We start from the raw sequence: 18368 nt of genomic DNA on the forward strand, positions 1-18368 counted from the left end.
TTAATTAATAAATAAATGGTCTCAGTCGTTTGCTGTGTATGTGTGTGTGTGTGTGTGTCTGTATATATGCATATGAATTTCATATTACAGTACCTATCTCTTTATTTTCATTGCAGTAGATCTCTTTTGTGTTTTCTGTTTTTTTCTTTTTCTTTGGCTTCTTTTCTCTATATGTATCTTGGATTTATGTTAATATATTTACCTGATATTGTTAAAAACTAATAAAATATACATTTTAAAAATTAGGTATGTAGTAGCCATACATTTGAGATAGTAAAAGGTAAAGGTTCCCCCGCACATGCCTGCTAGTCGTTTCCAACTCTAGGGGCCGGTGCTCATCTCCGTTTCAAAGCCGAAGAGCCAGCACTTGTCCGAGGACGTCTCCGTGGTCATGTGGCCAGCATGACTTGACGCCAAAGGCGCACAGAACGCTGTTACCTTCCCACCGTAGTGGTCCCTATTTTTCTACTTGCATTTTTACGTGCTTTCGAACTCCTAGGTTGGCAGAAGCTGGGACAAGTAACAGGTGCTCACTCTGTTACGCGGCACTCAGGATTCAACCCGCCAAACTGCCGACCATCTGTTTGACAAGCTTAGTGTCCTAACCCACTGAGCCACTGCATCCCTTACATTTGAGATAAAATATATATAAATATAAATTTTAATATATGACTAGATTTAATTCATGTAAGCAATGGCAAGACTCCAAATTGTTATTCTGTAATTGCTGTTAAGCATATCTTTCTCCATTATTCTTTTTACCAGTGAATGCCAGTCAATCTGAACCTGAACATGAGGCCAAGGAAGAAACAAAATCAGAGCATGAAGATGAGGCCAAGTTCAAGCCGGGAACAGAAACATTCAAAGCAGTAAAAGGTGCAGAGGTAGAGGTGGGTCAAGAGCCAGAGAGAGAAGAAGGTGCATTAAGTGAAAAAGAGAGACAAAATGAAGATGTGAATGAAAAAGACAACTGCTCAGCATCCAGCCTCTCTTCAGCAAGCAGCACTTTAGAGAGGGAAGAACCAGAGCAAAAACTAAGCAATAAAGATAAAGCCGGTAAATGGAAGCCTTTTCTTTGTAGTACTATATAGTTATATAATTTTCACATGTGGGGTTTTTTTTAAAAAAATTGAGCTTGTTTTCTCACTTCTGTATTTTTCTATAAGTTCATAAAACCTAGAAACAGGTCTTTGATCCCATTTTAACGCCCCTATAACATACTGTATTCCTAATGGTTTAGTCGTTAGAAGATTTCAGTATACATTCAAAGAAGAATCAGTAGCTTAAATAATATTATTCCTATAGGAGAGCATTATTTTTGTTCACAATTCTTTATCCCAATTAAATAAATTGGGATAAATTTGTATTAGAACATTTATTTATTTATTTATTTATTTATTTATTTATTTATTTATTTATATCCCATTTATATCCCGCCCTTCTCCGAAGACTCAGGGCGGCTTACAATCTAAAGCACAAATCAATGTGCTTAGCAGTAGCCTTCATTCTGTGTATATGCCTGCTTATTAGGGCTTTCGCCCCCACCCCCCAGCGGCATTATTACAAAGTCAGCTTATTGCCCCCAACAATCTGGGTCCTCATTTTACCTACCTCGGAAGGATGGAAGGCTGAGTCAACCTTGAGCCTGGTGGGATGCGAACCTGCACTAATTGCAGGCAGCTGGTGTTACTTAAGGAGGCATTAGCCCACTGCTCCACCAACATAGAACATCCATAGGGCTGGAAGGAACTTCAGGGATCTTCTGGTCCTGTGGTGGTGAACCTATGGCACGCATGCCACAGGCGGCACGCAGAGCCGTCCCTGTTGGCACATACAACATTGCCACAGAGGGACACAGGGGCGGGCTGCTCCCCTCTCCCTCTCCACACATGCGTAGTCTGGGAAAGCTGCGAGAGCTGGACAGGGAGAGGTTATAAAAGGAACAAGTATTGGCGCGAGCAGCGTTTGGTGCAGACAGCATAGCAAGCAAGCATGAGCAACCAGTGGTGAGTTTCAGGGGTGGTGGTGGTGGCAATGCTTGGGAGGGGGGATCGGGTTCTGCCCCCTTTTATCTTGGCCAGGGAGAAGTTGGCTGCCCAGACTCGTGTGCGGCAATGGCGACGGCAGTGGCAGCCCAGGCAGGCTCTGGTAAGCCAGACAGGGCTGAGGAGCCAGCCAGTGAGAGCACAGTTGGCTGGGGGGATCAGGATCTGGCCCCTTTTACCTCATTCAGGGGCCGGGGAGAAGTTAGCTGCCCAGCCTTATGTGTGGTAATGGCGGCGGCAGCGCCCCGAACAGGCTCTGGTAAGCCAGGCAGGGCCAAGGAGCCAGCCAGCCAGCGAGAGCAGGGTTGGGGAAGGGGTCAGATTCTGGCCCTTTTACCTCGTCCAGGGGCTGGGGAGAAGTTAGCTGCCCAGCCTCGTGCATGGCAATGGCTGTGCAGGTGATGGTCTAGGCAGGCTCTGATTAAGCTAGGCAGGGCTGAGCGCTTCCCTGCCTGCATCCGGGACACCTGGTGCCCATGCCGGTGCGGGGCCAAGGGAGGCTGAAGCTGCACATCAAGCAGCCCATGAACACTTTCATCGTCTGGGTGCAGGTGGCATGCAGGAAGCTGGTCGACCAGTACCTGCATCTGTACAACGTTGAGCTTAGCAAGACGCTGGGCAAGCTCTGGCAGTGAGTGGGCCGGCACAGAACCCAGGCGGGATGGGGCAGCGGCGGCTATGGGAGGGGGGTGATGGCTCACCTTGGTCGATCGGTCTCCCCCGTGGTCTTTCCAGACTCATGTTTTAGTGCATGATGCAGACAATGGCTTCTCCAACTTGGGGGAATTGACCAGCCAGCATTTCAGCGCCGGAGCTCCCAAGGGCTTGTGGTCAGCCTGGCTGGGTGCTGGTTCTTTCGCCGCTGTTCAGGGACTTTCTCCATCTGAAGCTATGAGTTTTGGAAATCAGAGATAATTGGCTGGCTGCCTTTGGACCCCATTTTCCAGCGTTGTTGCCAGCGAGCAGGCCGGGAGTATGGCCGGCTGTGGATGATGGGAGCTCCAGTTGCTGGGAAAGGCGTGTGTCAGGCTGGCCTGCGAGATTTTTAAGCTCCCAGGCTCAGTAAGCGGAAGAAGTGGTGGAGCAGCTGCTCAGATGCGTCATTTGGTTTAAGTTGTTGAGATGATCGACCGACCTTGGCGTGTTCGGACCTTCTGCCTGACTAAGCCTCCTTGAAAACCAGTATTCCAATGTATCTAGTATTACCCTCAAATTATTTTTTATTTGTCTCTTTGGCAAAAGTCCGTTTTGATCTGGGTATATAAATTCAGTCAAAAATCTTTTCAGCCTCTCAGCTATTATTGAAGTGAAGATTTTGTAGTCCGCATTCAGTAGTGATATCAGTAGGCTATCCAATGATAGGGAGATTTGGAGCCCTGCTTTATATTATTTTGCCACCATTTACCAGTTGTATGCAGTTTGGGATGCATATTTGATTAAGCTGGAAATTTTAAAGCAATCTTTCTGTTGCCAGTACTCTGGCAACTACATTGTAATGACTTACGTAGATGGTATAAAAGAGAGTCTGAATGCATTTTAACTGGTTTGGTGCAGAGATTTTGCTTAAACTTGGCTTTCACTGAGCTGGATTTTGTGTTGACAGATATATACTCTATAAGTCCTATCAGCATCTTAGAACTATATTTGAGTTATGCTTACTGTTCAAGACAGTGAAAACAAAATGCTGGCATTTTGTTGAAAACTCATTAAAAATAGATTTTTTTTTAAAAAAGAAACAATATAGCAAAGCAAAAATTATAATCAATAGAATAACTTCACAAGTGTATATTGGAGGTGATGACCCTTTGAGAGCTGTATGCAATGAAATTACATTTTAATGTATGCCGATTAGTGTACATTCGAAATGACAATAAAGTTGTTATTCTATTCTGTTTTGTAAATTGGCTAGATTTTTCTTTTTTCTTTTTCAAAAAGTTTTTATTAGTTTTTTTCCTTACTTTCAATAATAATTTTTCAACTAATGTGCTGAGTTTACATTCTCTAATACATATGTAATTCCCAATCCTTTATTTTTTCCTCTAGCCATCGATAAAATAAATCCCAAGTTTGATAATATTCCGTTTCTTCTTTTTCTTTCAGTCTCATAGTCAGTCTGTCCATCTCTGCACATTCGAGTATTTTTTGTAATTATTTCTTCCTCTGATGGTATTCCTTCATTTTTCCTATATTGCGCGAATATAATTCTTGCTGCTGTTGTGACATGTTTGTTAGTCTTTTTCTGGCATTATACCTAATTTTAAAAGTTAAGGTTTAAAATCTATGTGTTCTCCCAACATCTTTTCTAGCCAGGTATGTATCTTTTTCCAATAATTCTTTACTTTGTCACATGTCCACCAAACATGATAATACGTGCCTGACTTATGTTTACATTTCCAACATCTATCTGACATGTTTTTAAACATTTTTGCTAGTCTTGCTGGTGGCAAGTGTCATCTATAAAACATTTTATATAAATTTTCTTTGTATGAAGACGACATCGTCAATTTGTAATTTCTTTTCCATAAATTTTGCCATTTTTCTAATTCTATATTATATCCAAAATTTTTCAACCATCTTATTGTTTCTTTAACTTGTTCACTTTCCATTTTCAAAATTAAGAGAAAATTATACATTTTCTTAATTAGCTTCTCATCTGAAGTTAACAATGTCTTATCAAACAGTTTGTTCCTTATAAAATCCATACAGTTTAACATCTTTATCATATCTGGCTTGCATCTGTAAATGTGCCCACCGTGGCAGATTCATACCATGATTTCCCATTTCTTGTTTAGATTTTAAATTCCCTTCAGAGTTTAGAATATCTCTGTGTCCAAATTTTTTCAAAATTCACTAAATTTGGGTGTACAAATACTTCCATTGTTGACAACCACCCTGGAATTTTCAAATATATTTTACATTTTATTTTTTCCCATGTTCTTATATAATGATTTTGGAAATATTTATGAATTTTATTTTTCCCATACCGTAAAAAAGTGTGCCATCCCAATTGTAAGTCATGCCCCTCCAGATATAACAGCCTTTTATTTCTAAGAATTATCCATTCTTTTACCCATGTTAATACAGATGCTTGATAACATAAAACCCACTCTGGTAGACCAAATCCTCCACTTTTCTTGGCATCTTGTAAAATTTTCATCTTGATTCTAGCTTTCTTTCCTTGCCAAATAAATTTCAAAATTAGTGAATTTAAGTCTTCAAAAAAAAATTCTCAAGTTTTGTAGGTATTGTTTGAAATAAGAATAAGATTTTTGATAGTACGTTCATTTTACCTGTAGCAATTCTTCCTAATATTGACAGTTGCAAATTTTTCCATTTTTCCAAATCCAGTTTTATTTGGGTCAATAATTTTGTGTAATTATCTTCTTTTATCGTTGAACATCTTGCTGTTAAATGTATTCCCAGATATTTAACCTTTCTAACTATCTGCAATTCTGTTTTTTCCGACATTCGTTTTTTTTGTTGTTGTTCTTTATCTGTAAGGTTTTTAATTATTACTTTAGTTTTTTCTCTGTTTATTTTCAGTCCTGCAATTTCTCCATACTGTTCTATCTTTCCCAATAGTTTAGGAATCATCTCCAAAGGTTCTTCTAAAATAAATACCAAATCATCAGCAAGTGTTTATAATTTATATTTTGGCTTTTATTTCTATTCCTTTAATTTCTATATCTTGTCTAATATTTCTGTTTAAAACTTCCAGAGTAAAAATAAATAGCAATGGAGATAATGGACATTCTTGCCTTGTGCCTTTTATTATCTCAAAGTTCTCAGTATAGTCTCCATTCACAATCACTTTCGCTGTTTGTTTATTGTATATTGTTTTTATCATGTTTAAAAAATTCTGTCCATTATTTGTAATTGCTAAATCATAAATTGCCAGGAAACATTATCAAATGCCTTTTGGACATCTAGAAATATTAGTGCCAGTTGTTTCCCTGGATGTAGTTTATAATATTTTAATACGTCCATTAAATTGTTTTTAATTTGTCTCTTTGGCAAAAAATCATTTTGATCTGAATGTATAAATTCAGTTAAATATTTTTTCAGTCTCTCTGCCATTATTGAAGTAAAAATTTTATAATCCACATTCAGTAAGGATATTGGCCTATAATTTTTTATCTGTGTCAAATCTAAATCTTCTTTTGGTATTAAGGTAATATTTGCTTCTATTCATGTATTTGGGAGTTTAGCGTCCAACAAAAGTTCATTGCAAACATCTTTTAGCAGTTCACTTAGTACATCTTGTAGGGCTTTATCCGGCGTTTTCTCATTTTTTTGTCTTCTTGTGGCCTCTATTATTTCCGTCATTGTTATTTTTTCCTCTAGCATAATCTTACAGGTTTCTGAAATTTTTGGAAGGTTATTTTCTTCCAAATATTGGATCACTCTCTCTCTTGGAATTTCTTCTATTTCATAGTTTGTGTTTTATTTTTTCCATTTCTCTTTTCAGAATCTTCTTTTGCAGATTCATTTGTAGTTCTGATTCTAATTTTCCAAATTTTTCTTTTAATAGTCTATACTGCTGTCTTTTCTGTTTGTTTGGGGGTTTTTTTGCCATGTATGTTAGAGCTATACCTCTAAAGTATGCTTTGGCTATGTCATACATTTTGTAATGTTGTATCTTCTTTTTTGTTTTCTTTGAAGAAAAACTCCATTTCTTTTTTTTTTTTTGCTAGTTCTATAAATTCTCTTTCTTTTAATATAGATAGGTTCAAAGTCCATCTTGATTTTTTATGTATTCCTCTCCACATCACTTTTAAAGGATTATGGTCTGCCCATGTACCTAATTCTATCTCAATTTCCTGCATGTTTATCCTCAGTTCAGATGTCATCCAAATCATATTGATTCTAGACCAGGATTTTTGACTGTTTGAATAAAAAGTATATTGTAATTTTCTTGAATTAATTTCCCTCCAAACATCTTGTACTCCAGTTTCTTCTATCATGTTAAAGAAGGTCTTAGGTAATCATCTTCTTCCAGTTTTTTCTGTTTTACTACTTTTACAGTCTAATGTCCCATCCACTATCGCATTAAAGTCTCCTACTAAACAAATATTTTGAAACTCCATTTCTATTATTTTTCTATGGGGATTTTGATAGAATTCTTCCTGGTTGTTATTTGGTGCGTATATTACTACTAACAATGTTTTTTTTGATGTAAGTATATTTCTACTATCACAATTCTTCCTTCTCCATCTAAATAAATCATTTTAGAATCTATTGTCTCTTTAATATATGCAGCAACACCTCTTTTTTTCTGTTGTGCTGATGCATGGTAAAGTTTCCCAATTTTGGGTACTCCAAACAACTTATAATATTATTTTTTATATGTTTCTCTTACAAACAAATTATATCTATATATTTTTTATTTTATTGAAAAGTTTTAAAAAATACAATTTTCCTTTAAAAAACCCCCCTTCCCCCTCCCTCCTCCCCTCCCTACCTCCCCCCTATCTCCCCCCCTCCCCCTCTCCCTCCTCCCTCCCCTACCTCCCCCCCTCTACTTCCCCTCCTCCCCCCCTCCCCCCCCCTCCGACTTCCCAGAGCAAAATACAAGGTATATATCTAAAAAGCAATCATAAACAATCATATACTAACAATTATAAACTCTAAAATCCATCACTCTCTAGCTTATATAAAGTAAGCCAATCCTTAACAATACTAAATATATATAAAAAACTAAAATAAAAGAAAACTAGCATCATTCCCATCTATGTTCTTCCACATTTCCCTATTACCTAAACATATTCTCATTTCCACATCACAAACACCTATCCCTATTAACCTCTCTAGCCAAAATAGACTATAATAGATAGTTCTTACCAAATTAACCCGCATTAACCCACAAAACTTTCTTCCTCTTCCTCTGTAATAAATTGTCCATTAATTCCAAATTAAAGATTCTGTTACCATACATATCATCCCAAAACTTTTAAAAACACAACTACCACTTGTCTATAAGTATATTGTGGAAGTTCCATAGATTTCTGCTGGTCTTATTTTTTTGTCTTTTTTGAGCGTTTTAAGGCAGCACGCGTCACCCTCTGTTCTCTAATATCATCCAAAAGAGTTGCAGCTTGAACTCCTCCTGTACCCTTCTCGTCTATCAGTCCATCTTCATCCTCTTGATGTTCTCCTTCTCCAGATCCCTCTGCAGCTTCCAGAAGTGTTGATGGGGTTACATTTAAAACATTGTTGTAAAAGTCATGCGCTTGCTTCACATTACCCAAACAGTACCTTTTGCCATCATACATGAAGCTCAGCCCAGCTGGGATCTCCCATCTGAACCTTATATCCCTTTGCTTGAGCTCTTGCACAAGAAAAATAAAATCCTTCCTTCTCTTTAAAATCTTTGGAGGAATTTCTTTTAGAACCAAAACTTCTTGACCAGCAATCACAACTTTGGTATCATAGGCAGCTTGTATAACTTCATCTCTAACTTCCCTTTTTACAAAATAAACCACCACATCTCTAGGCAACTTTCTCTGTTTAGCAATCCACGAATTCACACGAAACACTTTGTCCATACCTTGTTTTAATTCAGATGCTGGATGATTCAATACCCCCTCAAAAGCCTCAGAAACCAGCTGTTTTAAATCTTCCTTAATATTTTCTTTTAGGCCTCTAATTCTCACAGCAAACTGCATCTGGTAAAATTGGGCCAGACTCTGTTCACTGTCCATTTTGTCTTTTAAATCTTCAATTTCCAAAACTTTTGCTTCTAATATAGCATTCTTTTGAGTCAAGTCTTGCACTTGGTCATCCAGCACCTCCACACATTTAGCAACTTTATGCACTGAGGACAAAATGTCTGCCTTCATCTCTCTAAGTTTCTGTTCCATCCTTTCTTCCATTCTCTGCTCCAATTTCTCCAATTTCTCCTCCATCTGTGCAAATTTAGCACCCATTGACTCCAGAATTAACTGGGTATGTCTTTCAAGATCCTTCGAAGTCAATACATCAGGAGAATGCAACGCCTGCAGTAATGATTGTTGTTGCACCGGAGAATTTCCAGCACTCCGAAAAGTTCTAGGGGGAGGTTTAGCCGCCATCTTTTACTTACAATTGTGACGCACTTTCACTTTAAGTTTTAAGCAAAGTCCATCAAGCTTGAGAGTAAAATAAAATAATCTTCTTCATCTCTTCATCTTTCCCTCTTGTACTGCTCTGCCTGCTCTTTTCCTTTCATAGTCTCTCCTTCAAGCAGGGATGGTCGCAGACGCCTGGCTCTGCTCCATAAAGTCCGGAGCAGAGACGCTAGCCAGCTGGGAGCAGCCCAGGCTACGGGGGAGTTCAATCCTTCAGCCGCCCAAGCTCCAAGCTCAGGCGGCCCCGGAGAACTCAACCCCCACCTGGGGGCTCACCCCCTCCTCTTCTCCCGAGGAGGGGGCTTCAAATTCGCCCGAACAGCTGATCGGCGCTGTTTCGGGCGAAAAATCACACAGCTGAGCTGCGGGCAGCCCGGGAAGGCTGTCTCCGGCGCCACGGAGCCACCGGAAGTCTCCAAACAAATTATATCTATATTTAATTTCTGTAGTTTTCTAAAAAAATTGTTTCTTTTTGATGAAGAGTTTAGTCCATTTATATTTACTGAGAAATTTCCGTTTTCTTTCTCCATTTCAATTATTTGTATTTAGGTCAATCTCATGCTCCTCTGTTCTCTGGCAATTCCTTCACTCTCTTGATCAGATTTATCTTTCTGTTCTCCTGTTTGTATAATTGCTTCTTCAGTTGCTCCTTCTATTTGTTTTGGGTCTTTTCTCTCCCCTTGCTGATGTTGCACTCCTTTATCTAAGAATACCCCGTTTCTTTCATCAAAGTCTTTTGCTTTCCAAATTGAATCCAATCACTATCTTGTATTATTCCAGTTGATTAAAATCCCTTCTGGCATTAACCATCTGAAGTTTTTGCCTTTTGCAATCAGCCTTGTAGTTAAGAAATGATATTGTCTTCAAGTATATCTTACTCTCTTGGGTATCTGTTTTAAGATCACAATTTCTTTATTTTTATATTGTAATGGCTAATCTCTAACTTTTCTCAGTATTTCATCTCTTGTTTTTTTTATAAATCTCACATGCACTTCTTTGGGTAGTTTGTATTTCCTTGCATAACTTGAATTCATTTGAAATATTTCATCTATCTCCATTTGCATCTCTGCTCTGTCTGCTTTCAAAGCCTCTGCCAGGAGATCAATAATCATTACTGCTATATTTTCTTCTCTATCTTCAGGAATATTTGAAATCTTAAGTAGTGTTTCACCTTCTCCATTTCTAAGATCACCACCACTCCTTCTAGATTTTGGTTTGCTTGTTCTAATTTTTCATTTCTTGCATTAGTATTTCCATTTTTTGTCAATATCATCTGATTTATTTCCCATTTTCTGAATTCTTTGTTCATTTTTAACAATCATTTTATGGTGAATTTCAAATTGTGTCTTTATGTCCGAGATTTCTTCACTTAATTTATCAAAGTTACTTTTTGTCTCTTCATGATTTTTTTGCATTGATTCTTGAATCAGTTTTAATGTAGCTTGCATCTCATTTTGAGCTGTGCTTATTTTCTCATGCTGCAACATTGTTTCAATAGATCCCTGGGTTTTTGGACTAGATATTCCAACAGAGGGTGCAGATGAAGTCTTTTTCATAAGTCTGGTGAGGTTTGTTGTACTCATTTTTCCAGCCAACTATCTTAGGCTAAAATCCAAACCACAAAAGGAGCCAACTACTTTAGGCTAAATCCAATATCTCAAGGAGAGAGCACAAAATAAAGCCAGCAAAAAGAAAAAGGAAAACAAGCCAACTATTTTAGGCTAAAATCCAACCAAAAAGAATGAGCCAACTACTTTAGGCCAAATCCAAATCTTCCAGTCAGGTCTCAGATGTAAAACACTTGCTGTCTCCAAATAATTCCTGTTTTGGTTATATCCAGAGTCAACAAGTATAATTGTAGCAAGTCTTTTACTTGTAACCTCACACAAAGGCACTTTGTTTACACCAGGTGTTGTTTCAAGGTCAAAGACTTTTAAATTCTTTTATTGTTTAATATTACTATAGTATCCTCTTTCACCACTAGATGTCCTCGTACACTATTTTGTAAATGTCTGGTTTTAAAAAAATATTACAAAGTTTTTCTTTTATATTTCTTTTGAGGTTATTTACCCTTGAAATTATACTTAAAAAAAATTTCTACCTCCTGTAGGTTAAGTTATCTTTCTTTAAGTAAATCTAGGTTCAGTTTTTAGCGGGGTTTTTTTATATTCCTTAAAATCTTTCCCCATTCTGTAGTTGCTCGCCGCCTTTAACTCTCTTCTCCCCTAGTCCTTCAGGGGTCCTTTACTTTATCGGTTTTCACAATCAGGGGATCAACATTCTTAAGTCCAAATGGAAAAGGAAAAAGAACTGGCTCACCCAGTTTCAGCATGCTGTTGGCAATCAGCTGTTTAGCGGAGCACCGCAGCTCCTCGCTTCTCCTCCTGCTGGCAACGACTTGGGCTGCCTGGGCTTACCAGGCAGCCTTCCCTCCGTCCTTTTAGAGGGTTTCTTCAGTCTGTCTGGACCAATCACCGTCTGGTCCGGACTCCTGAAGCATCCCTCCTTCTTCATTGCCCCTCCAGGGCAAGTTTCCAACCCCTTATGGTCGCCGGGCAGAACGAAATCCGGCTGGGAAGCTGGAGCCCCAGCTTCTTCCCCTCATCTCACCAAACACCAAACTGGAAGCTAAGTTGGCTAGATTTTCCTACCTTCTCTAATTGCCAACTTCTGACTGAAGTCAAACAGAATTTGCTATTCATTAATGGAAGGTCTATGTAATTTCTAACAATGATAACAAGAACTTCATTTGCCTAGGATCAAAACTATTTTCCTTTTCTTCATTTAATTTTTTTTAAATAATTATCAATTAATTTGGTAATTAAATAAAAAAGTAATGATATAATTTTCGTGTTTCAAAAGACAGTTGCTTAAAATAAGGGAGAGTAGCTTACCGGTATTTAAAAAATTGAGAACTTTTCATGCTTTAATTTAAAAATGGATTAAATTCATAGAAAAATAAGATTCAGTTATTTTTAAATGTATTTTATGTGATAGAAACATTTGCATGTATCTGAAATTAGAATTCCATAAGCACTGATGAATTTGAAATATGTATTATATGAGAAGATAAAATAATGGTCTTTATTATGTATACATTATTTATTATTGCCCTAAGCATAATTGTTTTCATCATCTTTAGTGAATATTTCCATGCAATTTATTAAATGTGATATAAAAGTGCTAGTATTATCACTAGAATTTCTATTTTTTGTTTTTATTTTATGTCTTACTAGTCTTAGACTCATAATAAATTTCTAACATAAACCTAAAGGTAAATGTTAATGAGAGATCCTTGTGTAATAAAAACTTCTTCAGAGTTTTTTTAATGCGAGAAAATATTTGAGGTCAATACAGTTTTATGTTCTGATGATAGGTTATTAATACTTGATAGCTAGGAAAAATATACACTATAATAGTTATTCTTTCTATCATATACAACAAAACATATGAAATATTCTGTGGGAGGAAAGGGAATTCTATTTAATGTGAAAGCACACTAAGCTCAAGTAGAATCCATCTTTTCTGCATGTGTTCTGTTTCTTTAGGTGGAACTGGAAAAGATCCTTAATTAAAATTCTGAAAAGCCATTCCAAATCAGTGCATACATTGTATAGAAGTAGAATCCTATTTAATGAATGCTTTGGTAAGAAGAATTACTGATCATATGGAAGGTTAGGATAACTAATATGAGAAAATTGTACTAATGAAAGCATCCAATAAAAATAATAAAGGTGATAATGTTACTGACTCCATCTGTGTTTTATCTTCTCATAAATATTACATTCCAAATTCATCAGTGCAGATGGAATTCTAATCTCAAATACAAATGTATCTTATAAAATACATTTTAAAATAGATCTATCTTGTTTTTCTATGAATCTCATTTATTTTTTAAACTAAAGCATGAAAAGTACTCATTCCTTTTAATAAGCTATTCTTTATTTTAAACAACTTTCTTTTGAAACAGGAAGAAAACCCCCTCACATATCCCCTTCCCTTTTTAGTAAGTAGGGTTACAATTCTGTTATGTCATTTCTGACTTTCATGTTTATTCCAGGTTGAAAACAATACTGTTTGTTATAGATTCTCAGCAAATGTGTCTCATTACTATTCAATGTTTCAGGTCGGTGTTTGCAACCCATACAAGATGATGATGTGAACGACCAATATAACAACATCCTCAACAATAAACGGTTCATGCTGGATATGCTGTATGCCCATAATAACTTGCCTTTTGCCAAGGATGAAACAGTTAAAGAATTGGAGGCAAAGATAGATTTAAAGAAGGTGTTGAATGCAAGTGAAGATACTGTTATCAGCCTAGCCAGCAGGATTTCAGTCCTACAAACTACTAAACAGGCCAAAGATGAATGTATTAAAAAAATGGAAATTGGAAGTTTGGAAAATCAAGGCAATGTGAAGATCTTTGCAGAAAGATTCAATAGTGGTGATGTGGCCAAAATTTCTAATTTACCTGAAAATGATTTTAATGAAAAGATTTCTGAAAAAACACCACTGCATGTTAAAACAGAATCTGACTTTATTTGGGATCAACTCTTGGCTAGTCCAAGAAAACTGAAAATCAAAGATATGGATTTCACAGATTTAGGAGATGAAGATGATATTGACATATTGGACATACAGATCAGTTCTAGTGATGCCCTAGTTCCTCCTCCCCCACCCATACCTGCTGTTTTAGGTTTTCCTCCTCCACCCCCTCCATTGCTTTATAGGTGTCCTCTTCCACCTCCACCCTCTGGTAATTTAATGGCTCCATGTCTATCAAGCACCCCTCAAGGTTTAGGGTCATCCCCACTTCCTAGAGATGAAGCAAACTTTATAAAAAAGAAGAAAACCATTCGTCTCTTTTGGAATGAGGTGAGGCCATTTGAATGGCAGGGCAAGGAAAACAGACACTGCAAAGGATTCCTGTGGTCAAAACTAGAGCCTATTAGAGTAGATGCTGCCAAATTAGAATACCTCTTTGAGACTAAATCCAAGGACCTTCCTATCACAAAGGTACTCTTCTTTGTATATCTTAATTTTGTTCATATCATAGCAAAATTATAAATAATTCAATAACTACTGGAGTCAGATTTCCATATATAATAAATAATGTTTTATAAGGTACAGGTAGTCTTTGACTTGTGACTACAATTGAGCCCAAAATTTCTGTTGCCAAGTAAGACCTTTGTTAAGAGAGTTATACTCCATTTTATGACCTTCCAAAGCCACAGTTATGTTAATCTTAACAATTTCTCCATTGCCTTACTTGCCAGAAACTAGCAAAAACTGATTACATGACCCCAGGACACTGCAATTGTCATAAATATAAATAGGTTGCCAAGCATCTGAACTTTGATCATGTGACCATGAGGATGTTGCAATGGTCATAAGTGTGAAAAACGCTCATCATTGCCTTTTTTTCGGTGCTATTGTAACTTTGAATGGTCACTAAACTAAGTTGAGGACTACCTGTACTGAGAATCAAGAAAATTGCCTAATAAGTTTAAAACCTTAAATGAAGTTCAATACCATGTGTAAAAACCCAATAAAAAATCTAAATTGGGACAAAAAGTTAATTTCTTCATTTTCTTTTTATCACTAAAAATCTCTATGACTTAAAAAATTAGACAAATATCATTTTTTTGTTTCTTTTCAGATTGCTAACAGAAAGCAATCTCTCATATTGTTGGGGAATGTCAGATAGTAAATAGATTTTGGTCCTGTTGTGGGAATTACTCAGTGTACATACTTTGCAGTTTAACTACCATATTTTTGGTCTTGTCTGAAAGATACTGTAAGTGCTAAGTGGAATTTCAGTCTTTTGGGCATATTCCAATACAGTTGGGCATACAAAGAGAGTAGAGGGTCTCCACCTCCTTCTGACATTCTTTTACTTGTAAATTTTATTTCTAGAAATTCTGTAGTTAGGACTTGCGGTAGGCAATAGCTGGTTCTCTTATGGTGTCAGTCACACACACACACATAACATAGAATAATAGGGTTGGAATGAACCTTGGAGGTCTTCTAGTCTAACTTCCTGCTCAAGGAGGAGACGTTATACCATTCTGCACAAATGGCTGTGCAATCTGTTCTTGAAGTGATAGAGACATAGAGCCCCTACAATTTCCAGAGGTGAGCTATCCCACTGATTAATTGTTCTCACTATCAGGAAATTTCTCCTTAATTCTAGGTTGGAGCTCTCTTTAATAATCTTCCACCCATTGCTTGTCCTGCCTTCTGATGCTTTGGAGAATAAGATGATAGCCCCTTCAGTATTAGAAGACTGCTATTATATCACCCGAATCCCCTCTTTGTTAGACTAAACAAACCTAATTCCCTCAATCATTCATTGTACAGTTTAGTCTGTAGATCCCTTATTTCCTGTGTTGCTCTTCTTTCCAGTCTTTCTAGGGTCTCATGATCTTTTTTGTATCATGGTGACCAGGTCACATGATCTTGAAACTATCTGTTGATGCAGCCTATGCACTGGCTTTTTTGACAGTTGCAGTACGCTGCTGGCTCAAACTAAGTAGTGGTTGACTAGCACATCTAGATCCCTCTTACAATTGCAACTGTTGAGTGAGGTACCATCTATTCTATACTTGTGCATTTTTCTTGTCTATATGTAGGCTCTTACTTTTCTCACTACTTAATTACATTTTGTTGGATAAGGCCAAGTGTTCAAGTCTGTCACAATCCTTCTGAACTGAGTTATATTCTAAACCATTAGCTATTCCATTAGCTGTTAAAAAGTAGCCCAGTAACATCTGATAATGGAGGAGGCAGTTGCTAGGTGTATTAAAGAGAACTCCCTCTCACTTTACTTCAAAACCACTACCCCTATCCGAGGGTAGTGGAAGCAGGCAATTTTTAAACATAAATTTAATACCCTGCTAAACTTATAAACTCAGGTTTAAAAGCAGCTCAGATGCAGCATCGTGAGGTGATGCAACCTGAAACAGGAGAAAGACAGAGATTCCTTTCTATCCTGCTTCTCTGTACGGATTCCACCTCCACTCACATCTGCTATTGGCTAATCCAGGTACCCAGGCCAAGGATTGATTTTGATCAAAAGAGATGGTTCTTTCTGGGGCTCAAATTGACAACAATAGTGCTGACAGTCTTCAGAAGGCAACAATTCAAACATAACCTTATTCATTTAAAAATCTCAATAACAGAGTAATAAAATGAGGAGTTTCTTGTTTACATCACTTGATCCAAAATAGCATCAAGAGTCATGTACTGTTAACTGTGATGGAATGTGCATCTGCAGCAGGAGAGGGAAAGTACTTGGCCATTCAGAGCCTTCCAAGAAAGAGGCCCAATTAAGACACTGCTGTCCTGAGTGGGAGTGGGGAGGGTAGCCATACAATAGACTCTCCCACTATATGTTTAGTAGATTAGAAAGTTATTGCTTTACTTTGGGCCTGATGTTAATTATTTAAATAATGTTAAAATATGTACTGCTTTTATAACCAGTTATATAGCTTTGGGCAGCTATATAAGTGTTTTAAATAAATACATATTCAATATAGTAAAGAAAAAGATGCCTTGCTCAGAAGTTTTAAATGGGTGAGCGCGGTTTCCTGGTGATCCCTCTGGCCCGCGGGCTGGCAGTTTGACACCCCTGGTCTGCACAGTTTCCTATTTACCAAAATCGCCCAAATCGTTATCTCTAAGTCTAGAGTCAAATACCCTTGTTTGATTCTTAATAGTTAAATCTTTCCTTAGATTTTTAATTGGGAACTTTCCCAACAATTCCATCTTATTTCCAAAGTTCATAAGTCTTATGAATCTTTTAAGAAAAGTCTAAAGAATCTATCACAAGTTCTGCTTTTACTGTAGAATTATCATGTTATCCATATGCTATTCTAGCTTAATAGATAGATTTAATTATTTAAAGAATATTTATATGACTGAAGAAACATAAGAGTTTACAATCTCTGCTTCTTATTCTCAGAAAACTGCTGCTGATGGCAAGAGGCAAGAAATCATTGTCCTGGATTCCAAGCGGAGCAATGCTATTAATATAGGACTGACTGTATTACCACATCCAAGGACAATCAAGGTTGCCATTTTGAACTTCGATGAATATGCCTTAAATAAGGAAGGAATAGAGGTACTGAGAAAACCATGCAGAACATTAAGTTAAAAAGTATATTATTTCCATGTACTAGTATTTGAAAATATGTTGATGTATGAATTCTTATAATGGGCTAATCTGATTACTATTATGTAATATTTTCTCCTGCAGACATATAAACTTTTCAAAATCAATCAGCAATATGGGGCATAATTTTAACTTTTGAACAAAACATGCATTCATACTCATATTTGTTTCAATGTCACAATAAAAAACCCAATTTTCTTCTATTTTCCAATTAACCAATATAAAGCCAGAAAAAGCCAACATCATGGGGAGAGATATAAAATCATAAAATTCCATAAAGGCCTAATTAAGGTGTGTGTTCAATTCTAGCTATAGCCTAAATGAGGGATCCTTGGTGCTCTTTGAGCTTGCTTGTTTTCTTGCAAATGTTTCATTACCCTAATTAGGTAACATGATCAGTGCTAGTAAGGAGTGCTGTTTGCTGTCAGTTCATATTCTGGTCTCTTGCCTGTCTGGCTGGTTGGGGGTGGTCTTAGGGATTCTTTGGTTGGTGTCTTTGGCCAAATAAATCAGAACTCCGAGGCAGGAAAGTTCCTCAAACAACATGTTTATTGGCTACATAATATCAGCAGGAACAAAAGTGAAACCAGATCTAAACTTTCCTCCCAAGGATCAAAGTAATATAATGTAACAATTCCCAATCATCTACTCGTGCTATCCAATAGAACAACTTGACGGGTTTTCTGACTAAACAATCCTCCTTCTCCCCTTCAGTATGGGAATGACCTTGGTTCCCACAAGGTTTGCTAATGTTTAGACTACCAGAAATACCTTTCCCCCCTCCGTTTCTTGTGGCAACCTAGAACAACAAAAATGGCTGCAGCCAGGTTCGTTGTACAGTTGACAGTCGCACCACCACCCCTAAGGAGAAAGCAAGTTCTGCAAAAGAAACAGAAGCACAAGTTAGGAATTCCCCCCTAGGCTTTTGAGGATTCTTATCATAGAATTTCTTTATTAACCTCTCTGCCTTTACATCCCCACTCTTCACCCAAGTAGCTTCCAACAAGGGATACCCTTTCCACTGCAGCAAGTATTGCA

At 37.2% G+C, this 18368-nt stretch overlaps 1 protein-coding gene across 2 annotated transcripts in view; it reads left to right on the forward strand.

Moving 5' to 3' along the window:
• The window catches only part of FHOD3 (formin homology 2 domain containing 3), a 341124-nt gene that overhangs the window by 227523 nt on the left and 95233 nt on the right, over nucleotides 1–18368 (forward strand). For both annotated transcript variants that reach the window (XM_083377070.1, XM_083377071.1), the window contains exons 16-18: nucleotides 766–1056; nucleotides 13278–14173; nucleotides 17121–17279. In XM_083377070.1, the coding sequence (XP_083233196.1) occupies nucleotides 766–1056; nucleotides 13278–14173; nucleotides 17121–17279 (1346 nt within the window). The remainder of the gene's footprint in view (nucleotides 1–765; nucleotides 1057–13277; nucleotides 14174–17120; nucleotides 17280–18368) is intronic.

This window comes from Vipera ursinii, assembly GCF_947247035.1.
Source record: "Vipera ursinii genome assembly, chromosome: Z".
NCBI lineage: Eukaryota > Metazoa > Chordata > Lepidosauria > Squamata > Viperidae > Vipera > Vipera ursinii.